The sequence below is a fragment of the Lepeophtheirus salmonis genome, chromosome 10 (genome assembly GCF_016086655.4).
Source record: "Lepeophtheirus salmonis chromosome 10, UVic_Lsal_1.4, whole genome shotgun sequence".
Lineage (NCBI taxonomy): Eukaryota > Metazoa > Arthropoda > Copepoda > Siphonostomatoida > Caligidae > Lepeophtheirus > Lepeophtheirus salmonis.
Window position 1 is genome coordinate 14,292,503 of NC_052140.2, and position 25,410 is coordinate 14,317,912.

The window sequence follows — 25,410 nt, forward strand, 5'->3', positions numbered from 1 at the left end:
AAAGGATACTTTCAATGGTCTTTTATAAAACACAGTCATTTTGGGCGTTGTGGATGGCCTCAACGGTGAACAACTTTCTCTATGCTGCCCCTGCCTATATGTGTTTTTGTCTCCGCCATTAACGAAAATTGATATTACAATTTGACCATTTTCACAAAAGTTTATGCCAGTTAATTAATTTATATTGAATTTTTAAAATAAAACATATCTTCCCAAACTTTTTTCTCGACCTATAAATCATCATTTTAACTTACAATATATAATGCTTTGTGTTACAGAAAAAGGATAAACAACTCAATCGGTTGAATATTTATTCATTGGCACGAAGAGTTACTTCGTCTTTAAACGACAATGAAATAGGAGAAAATAATGGTCTACTACAAAAATCAAGTTCTAGACTTTCGGGATCAAGCAGTTTAATATCTTTAAATCTGAGAGGAAATGACTCAAATGGCCGACACTCCATAACAGAAGTAAATTATATCTATAAAATATTAGGGTGATCAAACGTCTTGAATTTACATCCTGTTTGGTGGGTCCGGGGACTTTTTTTTTACAAATTTATAAGGTTGAAATTCACTTTAATTCGTTTTAAAATTAGAATAAAAAAGTACCATAATAATATAAACAATATTTTTTTTAAAAGCACACAACAATTAAACTGTAATATTACTAATCTCAAATTATTAACCCCCCTAAACTGTCAATGATCGGACAATATATTTAATTGTTATTTTGGAAATCAGAGTGTGGTCACCCTAACAATGCATTGAAAAACAATAAGCTCTTTTCTCTATCCCATTAGCTCCCTCGAATGGATGTCCCGATCGTAGAAAACGCTTCGTTGAATAGTGATAATCATAACCTTCATGTTCAGAGATCTATACTTAAAACAACTTCTTCTGAGTCTAGTTTAGATAAACTTGATGTCGTTCAGGAAAGAGAGAAATCATTTTCTGCAGCCAAAAGATTTTTTGAATCGGATGGATCACAGCCCATTGGTTTCAAAACCTATGATAAAAAAATAGCCACACCCTCTCAAAAAAACACGTCAATTAACAACAAAGCTGACATCTGGTTGCCCAAGGCCATCCCAAAAGAAAAAGAGAATCACTCTTCGGATCATTTTAATAGTTCATTATTTTTCCCCAAGCATTGCTTTTCATTGTCTGCTCTTTGAACCATTATCAGATAATGATATAAAAGATGATTTTAGTAAGAGAAAATAGTGAGATTTGATTCCTTAAGGTCAGGGCATTGATTGTATGAAATGTATTCATATTTAAATGCCACCACTAAAATTATGTAAGGATTCAATTACGTATTTACGCTCATAAATATAAGCATAGACTACGTCAGGGGTGACCGCAGGTTTATACATGGTGTTATTAAATTTTTTGGGAAAAAAATCAGAGATTGAACAATTTTTGATCCGTCCAATGATTTGATCAAATGACAATTTTTGTTTATAAAAGAGATCCTTAAAAAAAAGTCTATGAAAATTTTACTTTCAAATCAATCATTTTTCCTTGGAAATAACCAAAATTAGTTCATTTGAGGGGCTACAGCCCCTCCTGCTCACCCTTTACGTACTCCCCTATACCTCCATGGGAATTATTCCCTATTTCCTAATTGGGGAGGCTTACTGTACTTTTAAATTTGAATGGGGCTACTTGCATACCCTGTTTTCTTGATCTATCAGAAGAAAATGCCACAGTTAGTAATGGTCTGGAATGGAGTCAGTAGATCTAATTTTGACCAGTCTGGGAGAAAGATAAGGACTTATCTTCGTGCCTCATACTTGGAGATCAAAATTTAAATTATTATAAGGCATACATTTTAACAAGATTTTTTTTAATGTTCTTTTTATTCGTCAGATGGATTTTCACTGTTTAAGTATAAGTCAACATTATAGTATTACAAATACTCCATTTGACCTAGGAATCATTTGGTAGAATCCATATACATAAATTATATCTCCTTCTCTAGGAAACCCCGAGGTACGAACCTACGCACTTTGAGTTCAAGAGAATAATTTCTCCATAGAGCGTTGTCCATTGACCTACGTCGTTGCATCACATTTTTAATATCTCCCTGGCTTTTTAAGCTGTGAGATTTGGCCTGCATCCAGTCCAGATTTAAATCCAATTGATTTCGTATCTGGTGCATGTTGAAAGACAGGGGCTTCTAGAAGCCTCACCAAAATTTGGAAGCATTTAAAGTAGTGACGGAACGATTAATCGAAATCGGATAATAAGGTTTTTTTCTGGAATCCGGATCGGCATTGGAAAAATAATATTTAATTTGTGATTCCAATTCTTATTTATTACTTTTGTAAGTTACGAAAAGAAAATGGCCTTTCCCTAAATCAATGAATTTTTGCTTATTACTAAGAAATTGAATATTTGATTGTTTTTTTTTGTTTTATATTTGAAATTGATTGAGCTCTGGAACGGATATATTTTTTTAGTAGGATATAGTGTTGTGTCGATCCTTATTTAGGAGAAAAGACTACAGCCTTGTCTAGTTCAGTTTTGCTCCGGTCCAGTTTAGTCCTGCATATCAGTCCGAAAGCTGATAAAGTTCGGTCCTTGATGACGTCCCACAACTTAATTTTATCTTTTATAATTAGTTATAGTACTGACAGTCCGAGGGAGCTGTTTATTAATGGAACTGGGGGTAGAAAATACATAGCCCGACCCGACCCCACCATCACTCATACATGTATATCTTTCAAGTAATTTCAAAGCAAATCAATGCGGAAATATGAACTATTATTGTTTCCAAAAAACATCAAGTGCGTCCAATGTTTACGGAGAAGGCCTTGGATACCTCCAAAAAGAAGGATTTACTCACCAAATTAGAGGAAATTGATTCTTCATCAATATCTTCGTATCAGCCCTCTTTTCCAGTTCTAGATCAAAGTATCTCTTCTAGGCTAAGCTCGTCACCATCTGCATCAACATTAAACTCCTCCTCTGGGCTCATGGATAGACAGAATCCCCGTCTCATGAAAGAACTTTTTGGAATGTAAATGTAATATTAGGATGAGTTCATTTTTAACAAATGTGTTTTTGTTTTTTTTCATAATCTAATATACTGTACATTTTTAAATATACCTTATTTTCAAGAAAATAATAATTTTATTACTTTCACCAAAGAAGTTTTTATCTCCGCCAATAGAGTTGAATAGAAGTTATGTTTTTGCCCTTTTTGGTTGGGCAATTATAATTACTGCATATGTTAAGGATCGATTTAAGATGCCATAACATTTTTAAAAGTCAAAGGTAACACAAAACGTCAAAAATACATAATCGACTTTAACTTTCGATTATATTGGGATTCATCACTCAATTTTATTTTAAGCAAGGTTTTGGACTCTATTAAGTCCCCATTTTACAAGGTTTTTAATGTTTTTGCCTGGGTTTGTTTGATTGTGTGTCAGCAGAATTATTGTAAAATGATGAACCAATTTTGGTAAAACTTTATAATAGTATCAGTACAAAAATTGATTTTAAATGTTAACATTAAACCATTAAATTTTGAGAGGTTCATCCCATCAACAATGAGGATGAAATAAACAATATTATATTCACTAAATTAATATCATAGGTATGATGTCCAGAAACGATTGAAAGCAATATCAATATATATATATATATGCGCATTTTCTAAAAAGAAAATAATTATTATGTCATTCATTAGAAATTTAAGGCCCATATGTTATTATTATTTGTGTATACGTCAGAATTTTGGGATAAGAACAAGTTTTATACTTGTACATTTAAAAAAAAAGAAAAAAGTATTGAATTCTAAATATGATTGAGAATTACTTTTCTGGACTTCGTATCTCATTTCATTACAAACGTTTAATTCGCCACATTTATATTTTTATATATACCTGTACCTGTTATCATGGTGGGAGTAGAGTTACCCTTCCTGAAATGGGTACATATTTTGTTGCAACAAACCGAGTGAATAACTAACAAGTTTTTTTTTTCCTTTTTTATGTACTTTGCTAATATTAAATAATTTTGTTTTATATTTGATAATGATAGAGCGTTGATTTACCTTTTAAAAAATATATAAAAGGGGATCTTAGAAATAATATAATGATAATGTTTATATGTCATTCTAAGAAAAAAAAAAATTGAGAGGTCAAGGTCAAGATCATTGTTAAAAACTTATAATCGACCATAATTTTGGAACAAATTGAGGTACATAACTCAAAATAGTGAATTGTATATGTAAAGCTGAGGAAATAACAGTCTATTTGAATATTATTAAAAAAAAAAAAAACACACAGTCAAGGTAACAAAAAATTACGACAAATTTTAACAATGCAAATTTTTAACATTAATATTACAGTTCTATATATTCCTTCAATCCAATTTAGAATGAGAATCCGACTACAGCTTCATTAATTTGTAAAACTAAGTTTTTATGATAATTCCATTGCCAATGTTTTATTCCATCTATTAATAAATTTATTAAATTAATATAAATAGAAATTTAATAAAAACAGAAACGGCTTTAAAAAATTATTTTTCACTCCATGCAATTATCTAATTTGGATCATTGGAGTACGTATTGTTGAAATTAACTCTATGGGAAGGTTTCAGGCCATTGTATTTTAAATATTGGTTTTGATTGCTTATGCAATTCTGAAACTTTTTTATTAGTTTAACACTGAATTTTCTTTTTTTATGAAGAAATACAATTTTTTTATTGGTCCATTTGTGGCGATTTGCAAATCTGCATTATAAATCTTCTGAAGAAATTCAATCTAAAAAGGAATTTCTTAAATAAAACTTGAAAATGGCACTTCACTTCCAGTAATTTACTCTATAATAATCAATAGTTGGAAGGATTCAATCTATAATTGATATATATAGACAGCAGAACGGGTACTTTTTTTAGTACTAAAAACCGTAAAGGGGAGAAATTAGTTCTGAAAGTAAGTTTTTTTGTGATGTAAATCCAGTAATTGCCTTTTAGCAGGTCCGTTTTTTTTAATTGGTAATCTGAAGAATGAATTTTCTTTTCTTTAGTAGTTGTCCTTATTATTTAATACCTGAGTAGTGAACCTCCTTTCTTAAATAGATTCAATTACTTATATTCAAAATCTGATTGAACATGAGTTTGCCTGTAAAGAGATTGCGTAACCCTGAGGATTTGTTGTTGAGTTATAATTGTAAGGCCTTATTGTACTCAGAGTCGAATTGAGGATCCACATTGGAGTCATTCTTATCAATGACCCCTCATCTGACGTCACATCTGATTGTAGCTGCTCTTCTCCAAAACAAGTTGATTTTCGATTTTTTTTTGTAAGCCCAAAATACACACGATTTTCATCACCATTCCTAATTATAGGATTGAGCAGGTTTAGCCTTACGATCTTATTTTTTTTTTACTTATTTTTTTACGCCAGGAAGGATGTACGTAACATAAGCAGGGGCGTCTACAGGTTGTGGACTAGAAGGGCTGTAGCCTCCCTCCAATTAAAGAATTTTTATATTTTACTATCAACTTTTTTCTCAGGATTAAAAAAAATAGACGCAAAAATATGTATAATTTTTTTTTTTTCAAAAATGTATTATTTGAAATTAAATTAATAATTTTTTTGTGAGTAGTTGTGGATTTTTTTAAATTTTTCCAAGAAATTCAATTTTTGTGAATTGCTGAAACAAAATTTGCCATTGATTGGCCTGAAACCTTTCCATAGAGTTGACTTCAACAATATGTACTCCAATGATCCAAATTAGATAATTGCATGGAGTGAAAAATAATTGGTTAAATATTTTTCGAAAAAATTTAATATTTGAAATTTCATTTTCGAATTTTTTTTCCAAAAAATGTAATTTTTTGTGAACTGCTGTTGATTTTTTAATTTTTTTTCACAAAAATTTAAATATTGAAATATCATGTGAATTACTATGGATTTTTAAATTTTGATTTTTGGATTTTTTTAAAAAAAAAAATCCATAAACTAAGTCCCCCAAAATATAATCCTGCGAACGTTTTTACTAAGGATACACTGAGTAAATGTAAGTACATTATATTTACTTATAAATAAAGAGACAAAAAACTTATTTATTATTAACATCAAAAGCATCTTTTATTTAGTAAGGTTTTTTGTTTTTTTAAATTAAAGAAAGGAGTATCCATTCTCTCTGTGTTTAAGTATTACCTCACAAAAACAAACAAACTCAATTTATTTTGAAATGTTATTTATCCTTCAAGTTGAAAAAGAGATACATCTTATATTTCTGTTTCTGTGAGTAAAAATAAAAGAGTTCCACGCTTGAGTTAACTAACAAAAACATAATTTATTGTATTTATTTTTGTATCACATTTGAACTGTTTTTCATCAAGAGTCTAATCAGATTATTATTATTATTTATTATAATAGGGATTAAGCTTATATGTAGGCATATGCTTTAGCTAGAACATAATGTCTTATCATTAGGGATCGGAAAAACCGTGTAAACTTTTTTAGCAAATATGCTGTGAATATATTAATTGAAATGGTGAAACATCATAACATGTTATAGTTTTTGATGTACTTTCATGTCGTTACACGTCGTATCTTGCAACCTTTTCACGAGTCGATAAATAGTGCTTAAGTATAACCTACTTATACATATATATCAATATCCAGCTACCACTACAGGGCTTTACATTATTTTTTTAACATTTTGCCCGTCCTAGAGTTTAAAGATGCATTATACACAGTGATGAAAGTCTTCTGTATTTTAAACATGTTAAAAAAAAAACGAAAAATCATCATGGTATCCCCGACAATTCGAAGAATTTCTGAAGGAGAGCAACTTAGCTGTCACGATATTTCATTAAATCAGTTGTGACGAGGGAGTCCAATGTCGATCCTCAATTCTACTCTGAGTACAACAAGGACTTAACATTACCGGGAACAACTAAAAAATCTGTAGACTTTCAATCTAGAACTTTATTAAGATATATCTTAGTAACCAGTTGTAATAGAGTGTGTCAATAAATGAAAATAACTAATATAATGTCTTAGCTACCGTAATGATCCATGTAACCCCCTTGGAAGTTTCCAGGCGGTCACGTAAGGCCTTGCAGTCATTGCGGAGGTAGTCCTCAGAAATGGTATTCCAGTGCTGGTTGATGGTGTCCTTGAGGTTGTTGATGTATGGGTGACGGACGGTGCAGGCCTTAGACTCAACATGCACCCAAAAAATGAAGTCGAATGAGTTGGCATCTGGTGAGTAAGGGGCCACATTTTCTTTGGCCAGAAAGACAAGTTGTCCTCCAATCACTTCTAGGCCTTTTAGGACGTGTGTGCAGACGCACCATCCCACTGGAACACCACCTTCATGTCGGGGTTGTTGGTTTGGACCCATGGTAACAACTTCTCCTCCGATGGTCACTTGCCAACGTCAAAAAGTGCACGTACCTAAATTCTTTGTTTATGTTGAGATGGTATTTTCTAATACACTTGGGAATATTTAGGTTTTTTTTGTATATTTTTAGTATTTTACCGCATTTACAAAAACCTTGATTTATGTAGCAAAAACTGGTTTAAAAAATCTCGCTGCACCAAGTATAACATAGCAACAAATCCTCCGTCTTTTATGAGCACAAATGAATATTCAATCAGGTTTTAAATTGGTAATCTAAAAGCCCTATGCGCGGAAAAACGGTTTGAGTAAGAAAAGGAAACTGTTGTCTTCTCCTCGCTTTCCTACACAAATTACATCTCTACATATAGGTTAGTCTATACCGTGATCCCCACCTCCTAATATTTGGGTGACCATTTGAAATGATAAAATTTACAAAATTAGAAAAATTATTTTTTATAGCTTAATATTGTATATAAATAGGTATGCTAAATTTTACTTATTGCCAATTTACTTGTTCAAAACTTATCTTAAACAATCAATTTAGAAGGCGTATAATAAATAATATTGTACATATTTAAAAACAAACTATAAAACTAAACTACATATGACATGAGCATCAATAAAACTAATTTGTAAAAAAAAGGGTTGTATCAATGCCTTTTTTGATTAAAAATTTCAAAATCAACAAATAATTCCAAGAAAACACATAATAAACAAAAAATTTAATTGATTCTAAAAATCATTTAGGTGCATACTAAAAATTAAGGACGGTCAAATCTATTTTAAACAGATTCAACCCCATTCTATAAAACTTGGGGTACAGAAAGTCCCAGTTTACTAACCAAGGGTTAAAACATTGCATATTTGTTATTACAAGACATTAAATGCTAACCGAAAGATTGACATCAAGTTACGTCAGTTACATGAGGAAGTTAAACTCTAGCTTGGGATTGTATTTAAAATAAGTAATAAATTAAATGGATATAGTCTTAGTTGGATAGTTTGTTGCCTTGTGATTTTTTGTTTATTACTTAATATTGTTTAACATATTTTTTAATTAGTATATTATCTTTCCAATTTAATGACTTTTTCATAAAATATTGATGTTTGCCCTCTTATTAAAGAAATGGGTACAAAGTTATTTCCTTATGATGAAAGGATGAGATGATTGAATTTCAACTATCCACTATCGCTATCTCCAATTTCGAGATAGAAAGAAAAAGTATGACGTGCGTGCAAAATTTATACGATGTAATCAAAAAGATTTAAAAAATGTTAATCAATTAATAGGGATAATTGGTGGCACATTTTTTCTTTTTACCGGATAAAAGAATTTTAGTATATTAAGCAGCAATGTACGTTGTAAAGTAAGAACTTTCAAATAGCGTTGTGTTTAATTCTTTTCCAAAACTTAATCATCTATACATATATTTTCCATCTCTTTTTTTAATGTTCCTTTTATTGGTCAGATGGAGTTGTACTGATGAAGTATAATTAAAAATTACAGTATAAGATTTAATCCACCAGACCTAGAAATCTTCTTTGAAGTCCATTATATAAGTATATTTTCGTCTCTAGTAACGACCGGGATACGAACCTACGCACATTGAGTTCAAGAGAATAATTTCTCTCGAGTGCGTTGTTCATAGAGCTACAAATTCCTTACTTCTAGGGAGGTAAAGTGTTGTAAGCACTTTGGGCATGTAAAAAAAAATAATAACCTTGTAACCCTGACAATTTGATGTTTGAGAGGAGAGGAGCTTAGCTGTCTTGACGTTTCATTGTATTAGCTATGAGCAGCTTTAAAAGCACGTCAATAAACACTAGGCTAATCTTCAGTACCCAGGAGTATTAAAGTGCTCAAGTGCCGGTCCAACAGGAGGATTTCCATTATTTTATCAACATCTTGGACGTCCAAATTACCAGAACGGAATCGTTGGAACCACTGCTTTGCTGTTACATTTGAAACTGCATAAACAGTACCAATTTTGTAGCCTACCTGCTCCATCTGTTCACCTTGGTCGTAATGATACTGAATAATGTTTCAAATATACTCTATTTTTTAACTTCCCTTTTGGAACGTTATATACACAATGGGCTTCATCAAACACAAACTGTAAATGAACTTTGTTTAAGGGTACGCTTAAGCTTTATTTTCATGCAGTGTATTAATTGTGAGATATAGCTCACTAAAGAAGTCTAGTGAAAAACGCTCAGAACTTTTTACTTTAACTAATATATGAGTATTTGGTGATTATTGTCTGCCTTTTTAATCTCCAATTTAGAAGAAAGCGGTGTATTTCAACTTTATTCAGTCTCTTCTAGATATTGTGTGAAATTTTGATTGATTCAGTGTCATTTATGGATAGGAAGCTATCAACTTAGTTTATATAAATTATAGCAAATCCAAAGAATGTGCTTTTAAATATACATTTCTAGGCTATAATAGAAAAAAAAACACAATATTTCTAGATAGAAGCTATATTTTTTAATAGTACTTTATACTATGCATGTTGCTTAGAGATATTTTTCCTTTGACTTATCCGTCCATTAGTCTAAATTTTCTCAAATCTACAATCTTGACAAAAAAAAGTGTCACTTTCTTATTAATGATCCTCTGTTGTTGTGTTTATACGTAGGCTGTATACCAAGTGATGCAGAGTCCTTAAAAGTGTAAGCGACTTTTTCTAGTTAGTAATCTGAAAATATTTTTTTTTCTTCCAAAGCTGTTATTATTTAATTCTTGAAAAGATAACATCAAAGTATAAAGTGATAACTAGTGCATGTGCTCATGAAAGTCGAAGAGTAACCCTGAGGGTTTGTCCTTTTTGGACTTGGAGTAACATTGAAGATCGAGATCAAAGTAATTCTAGCCAACATATATGTCATTGTTATATACGGTGTGTGGATTGTGTTTATTTCCTTCCTCTCACAGCTACTTGTAGCTGATCTAATAAAACATAATGACAGCTAAGCTGCCCTCCTCTCAAATATTCCTCAAATTGTTAGGGTGACAACGGTCATTTACTGGGTTGTTGTTTTTTTACAGACCGGTGGGACAAATATTATGACTCCTTGCTAGCCAATAGCATTTGAGCTCGTCTGTTTTTGTTTTTATTTTGAGTTAGCAAACCAATGCATTTTCTTTTCCTAAGTAGTTGTCATTATTATTTAACTCCTGAGGAGTGAACTTCCATTTCTACTACATACAATACTATTCAAACCCGGAGTGAGGATTTGTTGCGGAGTTATAATTGTCAGTCCTTGTTGTACTCAGAGTAGAACGGAGGATCGAAATAGGAGTAATTATTGCCTATGTCCTTGTTTATTTCCTTCTCCCCCTCATTCCTCGTCATGGCTGTTTGTAGCTCATCGTCCTAACGTCGTGATAGCAAAACTGATCTGCTTCAAAACTTTCTTTTGTTTCTTTTTTTTACCCGATTAGCATCACTGCATATACATACAAGCAGCGCCGTATGAATTTATTTCCAAGTGGTGGGCCAACTTATACAATAGTGACGTCATCTGGCCGTCCATGTCCTTTTTTTGGGGAAGGCGTGACTAGGATTTTTGGTTGTAATAATTTGAAAAATGGCCGAGAGGAAAGCAGCCTAGTTGCCATGACGTTTCATTAGACTGGCTACAACCAACTATGAGAGGACGGTAATAAACAAGGACATATGCAAAAACTATCCGCTTTCGATCCCCAATTCTACTCCGAGTATCATCAAAATGAACGGAGAAAGTGTGAACAGGTCCAAGTTTATACAGTATACGAGTATTTTAAGACTATTATTCTTCATGTTATAATTAAATTGCTTAGAAGTTGCTTACTCTCTGTCGGGCCAAAGTCAGGTGAATTTTCTCATTTATAAATACCAATGTCGTTATGGGAAACCCTTTCATGAATCTGAAGGAGAAGAGGTTTCGGTACCGAATAGCAACGCAGTCCCTATTTGTGAACAAATCGGAGAAACTCTGCTCGTTCTGTAAAAATGAGAGGGAAAACTCAGGGTATATGTCCTACTATCGCAGATACATTACACCAGTAAGGACTGTAACTAATGCATTGCTCCGAGATACGTACGTGATGGAGACAAAAAAAAATACGATTTGCTAGTAGTCATTAATCCAAGGGCCAAGGATGGATTTAAGATCGAAGCAATAATTTCGAAAGTGATCTATATAAAGTATGGTGCAAATTCTTCCAGGTCAGCTATGCCTAGATGTTTGGAAGACCTAGTGAAAATGCACATAAGATTTTTTGGTGTTTTTGACGAGAGAGGAGCGGCGGTGGGTCTGGAATGGTGGAAGGGCATAATATAAAGATTTACTGGGTCTTCTTTTTTATTTTCTTTCTTTTTTCATAAGTGATGTTAAGGAACAGTTATTGTAATTGATTGATAAATAATAATTTATTGAAATTTGTAGTTAAGTAATAGTTGTGTATATACAAATGAAGATAGTTGTTGTAAAGAAATAATTAATGTTATTATATAAAAAAATAATAGTAATGAACAAAATAGAAGAAAAAGTACAGAGAACAACCTTTTTTCCTTTTCTAATTTTTAAAGGTTTCTTTTTTTTTTCATTACAAACATGTCAACTTTAATAATAACTTATTTCTAAACTTATCCCTATAAACTTTAAAAAATTATTTATAGCCCTAAAAAGATAGATGGAGCTGAATGGATATTGGACAATGCATTCTCTTGAACTCAATGCCCGTTCGATTACTGATCGCTCTTACAAAAGGAAATATACTTTTACATTATGTATATGGACTTCAAAGACCATTCTTAGGTCTGATAAATAATTGTAATACCATAATGTTTACTGATACTTAAAAACGGGGATCTCTTGTCAAGAAAAAACTAAGTTTACCGATTAAAAGAGGAAAAACAGTTGATGCGTGTGTTCTTTCTTCTTTTTGTTCATTATTTAATATGTTTGAAGATTAATATTGGAGTAAGACAACCAAAAGAGTAGTTTAATAATTAATAAGTCGTAGGGGTGTTAACACTTCCTTCTAAAAGTTCAAGAATTTTAGGCTATCTTTGTTCTAAATTGATTTAAAAATTCATTATAAAATAAATATACAGGGTAAGGCAGCAAAATGCGGACTGTTAATTAATGTTTATTTTATCATTACTATGAAGAGGTTTAGTGATTATTGTTTGATGTTCTGTTTCGACCTTCCTTTTTACATAAATAAACTATACTAATCCTCTTTTCATTTCATCATCATGTGCGAGCAACAAGCAAAAAGGCAGCGCATCTCAGATCTCTTAGATGCTGAAGTTGATGTGATGAAGATGACGGACATTGTTAAGTGTTCCAGGAGCCTGATTTTTATATTATATATAAGACCTCTCCAGGCTGTTAGGAAGTGGAAGGCAAAATTTCAAGAGGGATACAAAGTTCTTGTTAAGTTTAGAGAAGAATATAATGGAAGATCCCACTAAGTTGATGAATCGCCTCGTTACGACTTTTTTGTTACTCCTAGGACCATCAAGAAGGCTAGAAATATAACTTGGGATTACTTTCTTTCACAAGGATCCCACACCCCTGCAAAGTGGAGCTAGGAAGGTCCAGTAAAGAATAACTTGAATTGAACTTATTAAGAGACATCTCTAAAAAGAGGACACGAAGAAAAAGTCTTCAGAAACTCATCCTCTGTTCAAAGAAAAGATATCTGGAAAGCTTGGCTGCTTCTTAAAAAATGAATGTTGATTTATTTTTACTATTTAATTTGAGTTTTTACGAATTATCATTTTTTCATTTTTTTCTAGTTATAGTATTTAACTATATTAATGGATATTTAAGAACCTATTTGTAAGAAAATCAGGTTCATACATATCATTTAGTATACATATAGTATGTATATGAAAATGATCAAAATAACATATTAAACTTCCAGTCAAGGAACATCTCATGAAAATATTTGTGCCCCAATTTATTTTTATTTTAATGATAGTTTTATCCTTTTTCTATCATACCCCGCTGAGAAAAAAACTTATATCGTAGTCGAAATATAGAACATTTGCACTTTACTTACAACCCTGAAAGCAAATGCCACTATTTTTTAAATTGGGATTTATTCTTAATTTAAAAAATGTCGCTTGTCGTATATGCTGGGAAAGGAGAAATATATATATATTGTAAAATACATATACAATATACAAAGAAACTGCGTAAACCATCTAGATAATTTGTGATGTATAAAAATTCCATAAAGAAAAAAAAACATTTTCAGACGATGAATATTAATTTGGCCTTAAAGTTAGATATCAGGATAAAAGCTGGGCTGCTCATGTATGTTGTATATCCTACGTCAAAAATCTCACTGCGTGGATCAATAATGATTCTTGTCATCTTTCGTTTGCCTTACCCATGGCATGGAGAGACCCAGAAAACCATAGGGAGACGGTTATTATTTCTTGTCAGAAGTAGAACGTATTTTAAAAAGAAATACAGAATACACTGTATCCAAATTTGAAATCGGCTTTTATCGGCTGACACAAGAGTCAGCCGAAATTTTAGTTCAAGATTGAAGAGATGGAATGTTCTGAAAAAAGTGACTAAAGTTAGTATGTACAGGCAACAACAATCGGATTTCCTAAAGTGTTTCTCACTTGAAGATGTGATAGTTTTTGTCATTGAATAAAAATCTTAATTCACCTTCATAATGAAAGAGATGACTGGCATTTATTTATTAACTCCTCCAAGGTAAGCCTCAAAGCTGTGTTACTACACAACGGCAAGTTGTCCCTCTTGTGCATACAGTAGTCATGAAAAAAGTCCACCAACGTATCAGGCTAATTTTGAAAAAAAAAAAAATTCATTAAAAATTAATGGTCAATTTATGGAGATTTAAAAGTCATATCCCTTTGTTTAGCATGTTACTCAGTTACACTAAGTATTAATATTTTGTGTGTAAGTATATTAAGCGTTTTCAGATACGTCTACATTGTTAACGCCATTGTTTATCTTTCAAATGCCTGATTGCATAATATGTAAATCAAACCCTAAAATGTGTTCAAAATATCTTAATACATCGTTATAAAATCTTATTCCTACAATTGCAATAAAAATAAACTTTTACAATGTAAAGAATAAGATATGTTAACCAGAGCGTTTTTACTGTCGTCCTAAATTGCAACATAATTGTAGGAGACGACACTTTGGGGGCTCAAAGTTGATATTTTTACTAGATAAAATGGACAAATTTCAAATAAATCTGGTTTAAATTCCATCAAATGACTTTAAAAATAAATAAAAACTTAACACTTGCATTGAATATTACTTGATAATGTTGATAAGCACTGATATTTGAATATAATCAAAGTAATATGTACTAAAAATCCGTATGAAATGACTAAATTTGTACAATTTTTTATTTGAACGAATAGGGACGAGAAAATTAGGATAACTATAGTAAATATTCTATTTTGCCATTGTAGTATTTAATTCCGATGTATAATACAAATACACAGTAGAGGAAAATATTTTTAGTAGAAATGAACGTTTAAGTATGTGTTGGTACCATTTTGATTTCCAATAGTATACTATTTTCCGAAATATTAATGCAAAAAGGGGTTTCATTGTTATAAAACTTGGTTGTTTAGGCCTCAAAAATGGACAACATCAACAATACTGACGTCACGTGAAAACGCCCAATACATTTAAAAAATTAAAGTTTTCCATTTTCTCAGTCTGAGAGCCTTTTTATGTTCCCCAGTGTCAGCTTCATTCAATCTTTATTGGCGGTGGAACATCTAGGTTCGAGTTAAATTGTCCCTCAAGTTCAAGTCTCTAATGTAAGTGTTGGTGTTGAATGTGAATGTTCTTCGAGAAAGAAGCACTAGTACAACTAGAATTAGAATTCCATGTCTTAGCAAACTTGACCTCTGTATAAAAGGGTGTCCTAGAAATGTTATTATAGATATGGACATTTTAAATTAGTGATGTGTCTTCTTACAAATTGTTTATGGCGAGTTTACAAGTAGCAAATATTACACTTTGAGCTAGACTTCTTGTAATCTTAGAGTAAAATACAAGTATGGGCCAGCTTTTTCCTTCTATTTGGTACGTTATTAAAATAAGCCTGTTTTCTTCTGTCAAATTATAAAAGTTGTGAGTGACACAAGTTTATCATCAGAGATGTTCAAAAAGCTATTATAAAAGAGGGCTTAGATTTTTTCAGTTGTTACCTGATTCAGAGGGAGTCCTCCCTGTCTTAATATATGTTTTTATTTACCAAAGGTGTCATAATTATTCTTTTATTGCTTTTTATACTCACTACACCCTCACAAAGTCAATGGAGTCCAAAAGTAAATTAGTGCTATCAAATATGAAGGAATAAATTGTGGAAAAGGATATCTCTCCTTAGACGAGACTACAGGTAGATCCAGACATTACTTATTATTTCATGGACTGGGAACCAGAAAAACCCGGAGCATGAGGACTCGGACTTGACCAGAACACTGAAAAGTTGGACTCTAATACAGCTCCGGGTATTGGATTTTTACTCTTTTCCTTAATTATTTTAGTATTTACTATCTAGAATGAGTAATTAATAACTATTTATAGAATATGAAGAGGATCTAGATGAAGATGCAAAATAATTAATTGAAATTCTGAATATAGGTAGATACGAATGTAATATTAAAAATAAATCTTAATATTTGGTTTCTAATATTGGTTGTACTTAACTTTGTAGGTTTAATTGATGATAATCTCGACGAAAATTGTAGCGACCTCATACATAAGTACTCATTTAATATTGTTCTTGATTTTGACAATACTACTGGTAGATCTGGGCATTACTTATTTTATCATGTACCTGGAGTATGATAACTTGGACGCGGAAGCAGAAAGACCCGGAGCATGAAGACTTGGACTTTACCTGAACACTGAAAAGGTGGACTCAAATGCAGCTCTGAATATTGGATCTAATGGATATTTACTCTTTTCTTAAACTATATTTATTATTTACTATTGAGAATGAGTAGTTAATAGTTATTTATGGAATATGAAGATGCAAAATAACTAATTATAATTATTTATATCGGTAGACACGAGTATAGTATTATATCTTAATATTTGGTTTTTTATCTTGATTGTACTATGTAGGCTTTATTGATGATAACCTCCCCAAAAATGTGTAGCGGCCTCATTCATCAGTATACATTTAAGTGGTGCATACAAATTTACCTATAACAGAGGTTTTATATGCCAAAACGTTGTTTAGATTTTAACTCCAATACTTGCAATTGTTCAATTGTCATCCTTCTTAATATGTTCCAAATTTATTAAATAAGGGAAACCTATCAATACTGCAGTCATGGATCTTAGTTTCGTCTAAAACAAGAAGATTATCATTTCCTACAAGTTCTTTCTTAATCTTTGACAACAATACTTTACTTTGGGACTCAATTGACTTTGTGATGTGGTAGCGAGAAGGAATGGGTTTTCCATGAATTTTACAAGATTTGAATTACTATCAATATTGAGTAGGACATTGCTCGATACATATATCTTACTCATGTTCAATATAAAATTAATCTTTATTTATAACAATTATTTAATGAAATATAATTGCTATTTTTATTTGATCTTGTTACATGCATAATATTTTATAAAAAACAAATTATAGTTATTCATAAGGAAAATAATAAGTAATATTGGAATTGTAGGTACAATGAGTTTTAGAATAAATACACTTTAAACAAATTAAATTACCTATAATATACGCATGCTAATGTAAAAAACAAACTTACAGTAAGTTCTTAATTTGTCGTTTGTTTTGAATATAGAATTCAATGTGATTATTTTGCAACCGAAGATGATGTCTTGAATAAGTATCTTTTGCCTCGTGATTTTGACAATTCCCTTTAGATATTAGTAAATATTTGAACAATACTCTGGAAATCAAAGCATTTCCAATTTCATATTTCTTGGAATAGTTTGTAGTAGAGACCAAAAATAGTTCTAAAATTAATAGCAGGATGGATTTTGATATTTCTACTCACCTGACAACACTCACAATAACGAAATAGCATTTGCATGTCCAAAATAAAATCGAATTAATCTATAAGATAAAAAAATAATATCACAGGAGAACTCATAAATAGAAATTTTTTATATTTTTCCAATCAATACTTATTTTTTTGTTACATTTTAACAATGGTTTTCAGAAAACAACTTATAATCAGCTCGTATGGCAAGCATTTAGTAATTTATTTATTTATTTGGAGATCCTATATCTATGTGAGAGTATTATTACAATATGTGGACAAGATATTTAGCTGTTTAGAAGAGTATTTATGACTCAATAAGTTTGGGAATTGCAAATACATTAAAATATTCCAACATATGTCTACAGAAGTTAAGAGTCTGTTATATATTTTATAAAAAACATAAGCAATTTAAAGTTTCAAATAACTGTATTATCTGTAATTAATATATTTGAGTGGAGATCAGAGTTCTTCGCTAGAGTAATTTTCCAATATAGTGACAATCAATTTAGTTGTTTAGAATAGGATTCCCAACTCAATGCGTTTGGGAATTGCAATGATATTTAGATATTTCAATGGATGTCTACAGAAGTCAGAGGTCTCTTTTACTTTTTTAAAACACATAATTACATAGTAAGCATTTTAGACACGAAGATTATAAATATGAAGTAACAGATTTTCTCGCCCCGTATCTTAAATAAAGATGCAGACCCATCGAAATTGGAGGGTGTTCAAGCAATACTATTATATAAAAAAAGTCCAGTTCCGAGAACTACCGCTTCAAGTTTGGCTAATAGGTAAAAAAATTATTAATTCGAAGCTAATGCTAACGTTCATAGGTCTTTTTGGACTGCTAAAAATTTTCCTATAATCTTTACTGATTTCAAAATGAAAAAAATCGTCAACTAAAAGCAGAAGTCACTTATTTTGAAATAAATAAAATAGCATCTTTGTTATATATTTTTTTTAAATTGATTACGTTTATTGTCTGATACTCATATTTTAACGAACGGAGATAGCCTATTTTTTTCCATAATAAATGGAGCAGTTCCTCAAATTTATCAACCTCTACAAATATTTGATATGTAAAAATTTACGTTATGTAATTATGACACAACTAAAACCAAACACAAATTTGAACATACAGATATGTGAATCTGAATTTGCCCTTTAGGAAATTTACTTGAATCAAAGGTTAAACAGTTTATAACAATTATAAGTACCATTGAAAATGAAGAAAATGATTTATAAAGAAAAATAAATTTTATAGGTGAAGAGTTGAACAATATATCAAAACCAAAACAGAAGAAAAGATACTCAATAAAGTTTTTAGTAACGTGTATGCTATAGGAAAACTACGAGTATATGGAAGGATTGTACAGGATAGTTGTTTTTGTACGTAAAACTTTTCATACTAGTTAAAATTGTCTGGAGTATTACATTTAAATACAGGGATATCCTCCTCTACTAGCACATATCTCAAATCACGGTTAGATTCGATTCCTTCAGAACATCGAAAAGTAACAATAATTTTTGATAAAGTATGTTGTTCTTCGAGATGCATCGAACTTTTTGGTGGAAACACGTCTTCAAGAGAAAAGACTGCGTTGTCCAAGCTCCATTCAAATTTAGTGGAAAAAATTTAATCAATGAAGCCAACAGTATCATAAATATGGCAAGAGAAAGATCATTATTGCATGGTCCAGTTGCTAAGCTAAATTCTGAATCTGAAATTTGTTGTCAGTTCTATTTCAAAAATAAAGTATTCGTTTTAAGATACTTAAGTTTAATTAAATCATTACATAACAATGCATATTATGATTATTTTAATTTTTAATTCATGATCCCTAGTCTATGTGATTAAGTTGCACTTTATCAGAATGCCCTATTCTTTAATGCCGGGAGTGACGAAGTAGCACGATCTTTTGTTAGATTGAACTCCACACATTCGCCACGGAGTCTTTATCTAGTATCTTCTAATTGATAAAGAATGCTTATGATACTTGATAGCCATCCTTACAAACGATAGTCAATACAAATCAGTAATTACAATACAGATGGATTGACTACATTTGGTCTTGGATTTAATAATAGAATTGATGATGACAAGTGTCAAGTAGACAAGGCTAAAAAGTGAACATAGAATAAGGCTTCCATTTCATTTCCCTGAAGAGTTTGAGTACATTCAGACAGTATTATTCCTTCCTCACTGCAGTCCACTATGTAAAAGTGATCCTGTTGATAAATTGAGAAACTTAATATGCTTCACTACGACATGGAAGATCCTGAATGGGTTTGGATGTCTAATAGAATGAATTTCTTGTCAAAGGAGGAGAGGGACTCCGCACTCCCCAATTCTTTGACATAAAGGAGCATTGATGGAGTTGTTAGATGATAGCCTAACCCAGGAGACGAATGTCCTTAACTTTAATAGGGGAAATATAGATGTCCAGAAACACGGTTTAGATGAGGAAGATTGACGAAATGGATGACTGAATAGAAGTAGGCATCGACAGCTGAGATACACTATGATAGAGCCTACAATTTTCTTGTTGCTTGAGTTTGTTCCTGGGACATTTAAAATAAGTCCCAGTTTATTCTACTAACATTTACATTGGTAACAATAATTTATGACGTCAGAGTCTTGCCTCACGTTACAACCAAAGATATGTACGTTAATATTACAACATAAATGTATGTTACATAATAAATAATTACGGTAAATTACATAAGGAAATTATTATAAAAATTGAATAACAGATCTTTGTATTTCATATTCCTTTAATTATATTAAGGAATGAGATTACTTGTGCACTCTATACGAATAAGTCAAGTGCGAGGGATGGCTGAAATGTCCAATTCAAGAAAGACTGCCATAATTCATAACGAAGGTGGAAGTGATGTTTGGTCCTCGAATCGTCATGTGAAGTACAATGAGTCTGTTCCAGTTATTCCTAAAACGTCTAATACTAGTAAAAACAAATCCTGGAGTTCTATTTGGAGAGCTCCAGTAGAAATTTCAAAAGGTATTCAGGAATATCAACCTGATGGTCACGGAGGGATTGGATGTCAAAGAGTTACAAAATTAAACTCCCGATCGCAGATACTATGGGGATTCTCTGGTCTGGGACTCATAGCTTCTGGGGCTGCAATATTCGGAGCACTCGTTTATTTCAAGGGAAACTCGCATAAAAAGTAGGGATTGAAGAGCTATGCCTATTTCTTGATTAATAATTATCCATTTAGAAGCCTTCCTTAGATATTGTAACTACCAATCGTATTCTTTCGTGTATCTCGACATATTTTTATATATTACAGTTTTTTCCTAATTTTAATTGGAAATTTACGTTTTGTTATGAACCATTTTTATTTATTCTTATAGTATCACGTACTATAATTACTTAATATATGAATTAAATAGTTATGCAGTTTAGAGCATAAAAATGTATATGATATTAGAAGTTCCTAACAATGAAAGGACTGGCTTATTTTTAGAACGCTATGTAAAAGCTGTGTACGGTCTACATTATGTTCGACATTAGCTATAGGATTATATAGAGGCGTGGATAGGATTTTTAACTTTGAGGAGAGGAGGATGAATTAGTGTTATATAACATCTGAAGGGGAAACATCCATGTTGCCATGTGTACCCATGGATCAATGTGAAATGATGAATAGTCATTGGGAATTTGTTACAGTTTATTAATCCTGAAATATTTGATTTGAGATTCAAATTAATCAGTCTATGATTGAAATATCAATCCTTTTGTGGAATAACCTAATTGTTTTGTAATTTTATGGTTCTTCCAATTTTACTTGTTAGTCCATTAAGGATTGTCCAATTCAAGGTTTAGGTAAAACTGATTCATATATCATTTCAACATTTCCAAGTATAACTATTCGTCATTACATCTCGTGTTTCTTGTACTTAGTATTCCAAGTACAAACTTTGCTCAATGTATTATTTCACCTAAAAAGTGGTCTAAAATGATGCAACTGTTGTCGATATGTTCCAACCGAAGGATTTAAAATCCTTTATTTCCTACAGGAAAGAAATATCGCCATGTTTCGAAGCCTCACAGGAAGCCATAATTCTAGAAATCAAAAATTATAATTATACAGTGAACTAAAAATACTATACTTAATACTCATGCTAAGAGAAATTAACGTGGAAGAGAGATAGGCTTGACTCAGGGATTTTTAAATTAACTATTGGAAAGTTTTGGCTTGCATATGCTCAAGCTATTAAAAAATGATGTAGGGATTTGCAGTGATGAAAAGGTTAGAAATCACTGCACTCAAATAAAATAACTATCATTGACTATAATTTTAAAAAACCCACGATTCAATTCAGTCATGAAAGATACGAGTTACCAATAGATTCTTTATAATCATATAATAGGCAAATCAAGACTTGGAGTAACGGCGCTATAATAACAAAACCATCATTGATAATTAAATAAACAAGACACAGTTACCTTTAGCTATAAATGACATGGGTCACCAATTGGCTTATGTCAGATAATATCATATGATAGACGAATCAAGAATATAAGTAAATACAGATAAAAAGGAAATACGTAAGAACACAATATATATAGTCAACCATCTTTATTGATATTAAAATATCATAAGAATTTGCTAAGAATGAATATTTAATGTTGAAATTCTCTCTAACATCAAAGTTGGAGTTGTAAATGATTAATTATTATTATGACACTATTAGATGGACTCTTTATGTATATATATATAAAAAAGGGTTCATTTATCAATTAACAATGAAATACAAAGAGAAAATAACAAAATCTAATAGCAGTGATATTAAAAAATAAAAAAAACTGTTCAAAAAAACACATTTAGATCACAGAGAATTATGAAAAGCTGTATATGCGTCATTAATCACTCAAATTATCTTCATTCCAATCTGGATCATCTTCTCCGTCATAATCCTCTAAATCTAAATCATCAAACAGGTCCTCATTGATTTTAACATCTTCTCCAGCTACAAAGAAAATTAGCATTAATAAATTATGTTTAAAAAAATTAAAAATTGCAACTCACCATCTTCCAAAAATTTGATATCTGAGTCTTGTAAAGAAGAGTTTGTAAGAAATAATTCCTTTCCAGTCAACTTATTCCCGTCTCTTATCTTTGAATTTGATTTCAAAGCTAGTCGCTCCTCATCAAACTCTGCCTTCCACTTTAAAAAGGATTCAATCGTGACTTTGGTTCCTTCCAATTTCTTTCGTTCTTCTTCATCTATTTTTTCTTTATTGATACGTTTTTGTTCTTCTTTCTGGAGTTCCAATTCTTCATGCTTGGATCCTAACCACTCAATAGCCTCTGATATAGCAGTAAAGACCATGACCATTCCCAAATTTTCCTCCATCTATTATGAGGAAAAGCAAGAGTAATAATGAATGTAGAATGCACAAAATATTTATTGTATCAAAATTAGATGATTATACCTGAGATTTGACAAAATTAATCATTTCTTCTAGGAGTTCATCCGTTAGGTTTTCACTTTCTTCTACTTCTAATAATGGTAATTCATCAGGGTACCTGCAAAGATTCAATTAAATAATAAAACAATTTTCAGTGAAATTTGAATATCAATTATACATAAAAAAATATTCTATATATTTGAGCCACAATAAAAATTTCCTTATAATTAAATTACAATAAGATCCCTGAAATAATTTATGCCTTTAGCTCACGGACATTCAACCCTTTTCTGCCTGGAGGGCTTTTTGAATTAAAAACTGAGCAGGGATTTCACATTTTTGGAAATATGACACACTATAAACCTGCCTCATAGCCAGAACTGCAACCAACAAGAAGAGACACTCCAGATTCTAGAAGGGGTCAGGGCCATGACTAAGATTTTTCTTTGTCCGTTGACTTGCTTAAGATGATATTTTAACTCATTATTAAATGACTTTAAAAAAAAAACATTTTCAACTTATTAATATTTTTTTTTACAAAATACAATTATTTGGGCATTTAGGTTATTAATACACCCCTTAGAAGTCACAGGTGAGGAGAACACATTTAAAAATAAACGATTGTTCAGCAAAAAAAAAATTAGAATCTAGTCAGTTTTAGAATAATAAATTTGAAATTATGTTTATATCCATACTTCAATTAGGGCACAAGCATCGTTTTGGACAAACACGGACTCCTAACGCCCACCTCAAAGTTATAAAACTCTTCATAGCAACATTCACTAATTTACTTAATGGGATTATAAGTTATATTAGTTATTCCCAACCTTTATATAACTGTGGAGCACTATATCATTATATGCTTTATAAATCATTTATGTAATCTCTTGCGGAGCCCTTAACGATGCACCAAGAGATTTGAGGAACTATATGAATATAAGTTATAGGTGTCAGAGAAGTGCACATAATCTTAAACTTACAGAGAGGTTTCTTCTATGGTAGAATATATGTATAATACTGCAATTCGATGGTAATTATTAAGGTGTGTCCATTTAGAAACGGATTCTAGCATTAGTTTCAAGTTATATGTACATTATTTAATTAGATATGATGCGTGCTTTTAATTTAAGTAGACTATGATTTTGCAATATTAAAAAAAATGCAATATGATATTCAACAATAAGTTATAAATTGATTCATTAACTTAATCCCTCGATTCAAGGAATAGATATATTTTCAAATATATGAACATCAAACATATATTGAGTTACATCCTTGATTGATAAATAATGATGGACGACTGAGTGGTAGGTTTGTTAACGTTAATCCAAACCGCTAATTATAATAACTGAAAATTTGATTGAGATATGAGCTCCTCTATTTATAAAACCTCTGGTGCATAATTAGACTACTATAGATATATAATTAGCTTATCTGAGAGTCGGGTATGTAAATCATATATTAATAAACAATATAGTATGAGTGAGTGGAAATGAAATTACTTTGGTGTATGAGTAAATTTGAGTAGAACGTAGCGACCAACTCCTAAATCTTCATCGTAGTCGACCGTTTTGACAGGAAGAGTAAAAATTCGGGGTTTTGATGCGGAGATCACTATATTTATATAAAAGAAAATGACATGTAATAAAATGAATCCAAATGTTGATAAACTATATCCATTCGACAAAAGGGGAGGAAACCCCATTTTTCAGTTTAAAACATCACATTTATAAGACTAAAATATATCTAATGTAGTCACCTTCCAATTCACCGCAGTAAATTGACTCAAGGGCCTCCATTTCTCCAGATTGCTCCTCTTCATAATCCGTCATCTTGTAGCTAGCAGCAGAATCACGGATCAACCTCGAGACCGACAGATAATAATATATAAATATTGTAAATAAACAAAAGGAAAAAATCAGCTGTATAAGCAAAAGTGGGGGATTGAAACTCCGTAGAACCTATTACAGTAATAGTCTATAATTTATAATATTGGAGTAGACAATATTAGTATAGGGTTGTAAATGTTAAGCATTCTTTAAAGTGTGAGTTTTGCTGTTGGCAATCTGATCAGTGTTTTTTATTTTATTTCCTACAGCAGTTATAATTATTCATTCATTATTGAGGAGAGAACATCTAAGTTTAGAGTATAACCACATGTATGTCTGTGCTCATGACTAGAATTATATTTCAATATAATTATAATATTTTCCCTTCACTAGTGCTATTTTAAATGTAGAAGGCTCCCCTTTTTACAACATCATTTCATCTATAGAATCAGTCTGGACCCCCCCCCTCCCCCAAATCAGTCATTAATTTTATCCCAAAAAATAATATCACAGGCAACTTACATTAACAAGGATCTTAATTCAGGGGTACCATATGTCTCGCTCCCTCCTTCTCCTCACGCTCTTTTTTTTTGGACAATAATGACAACTCTACTCATGACTGAGGGAGAGCAATGTTGATGATTTGTTGAGGAGTTACAAGTCCTTAGACTTGGAGTAGAATTAATGATCAAAATAATCGTAATTACTGCGTATATTATAGCTAAAAGATACG

General features: G+C 31.2%; 2 protein-coding genes and 2 long non-coding RNA genes across 6 annotated transcripts in view; 3 read left to right on the forward strand and 1 right to left on the reverse strand.

Annotated features, from left to right (window-relative positions):
- LOC121125520 (uncharacterized) overlaps positions 1-3,135 on the forward strand; it is a 48,537-nt gene extending 45,402 nt beyond the window's left edge. For 2 of the 3 annotated variants that reach the window (XM_040720721.2, XM_071891401.1), the window contains 3 exons: positions 279-473; positions 806-1,133; positions 2,799-3,135. In XM_040720721.2, coding sequence (XP_040576655.1) covers positions 279-473; positions 806-1,133; positions 2,799-3,034 — 759 coding nt within the window. In that variant the 3' untranslated portion in view covers positions 3,035-3,135. The remainder of the gene's footprint in view (positions 1-278; positions 474-805; positions 1,134-2,798) is intronic. The other variant, XM_071891400.1, reaches the window with a different exon arrangement.
- A 12,626-nt stretch (positions 3,136-15,761) lies between these two features.
- LOC121125706 (uncharacterized) lies at positions 15,762-16,244 on the forward strand. The gene is made up of 3 exons (XR_005866726.2): positions 15,762-15,901; positions 15,978-16,034; positions 16,108-16,244. It is a non-coding gene; the product is annotated as an uncharacterized lncRNA (long non-coding RNA).
- Positions 16,245-19,647: 3,403 nt separating this feature from the next.
- Positions 19,648-20,852, forward strand: LOC139906507 (uncharacterized). Its single transcript, XR_011782076.1, has 2 exons — positions 19,648-20,123; positions 20,200-20,852. It is a non-coding gene; the product is annotated as an uncharacterized lncRNA (long non-coding RNA).
- Positions 20,853-22,000: 1,148 nt separating this feature from the next.
- LOC121125636 (RWD domain-containing protein 1) lies at positions 22,001-24,765 on the reverse strand. Its single transcript, XM_040720828.2, has 5 exons — positions 24,608-24,765; positions 24,351-24,462; positions 22,873-22,966; positions 22,466-22,793; positions 22,001-22,406 (listed from the first exon to the last, which is right to left on the reverse strand). The coding sequence occupies exons 1-5, from the start codon at positions 24,678-24,680 to the stop codon at positions 22,300-22,302; spliced, it is 714 nt and encodes a 237-aa protein (XP_040576762.1). The 5' UTR covers positions 24,681-24,765; the 3' UTR covers positions 22,001-22,299.
- Positions 24,766-25,410: the final 645 nt, after the last annotated feature.

What these genes read in the sequence shown, in the direction of transcription:
- LOC121125636 (XM_040720828.2), bottom strand. Translation starts at nt 24,680, where the DNA reads ATGACGGATTATGAAGAGGAGCAATCTGGAGAAATGGAGGCCCTTGAG. An exon ending in TTACTGCGGTGAATTGGAAG is followed by an intron (nt 24,463 to 24,607) that starts GTGACTACATTA and finishes ATATAAATATAG; the next exon opens with TGATCTCCGCATCAAAACCC. An exon ending in TTAATTTTGTCAAATCTCAG is followed by an intron (nt 22,794 to 22,872) that starts GTATAATCATCT and finishes TCCTCATAATAG; the next exon opens with ATGGAGGAAAATTTGGGAAT.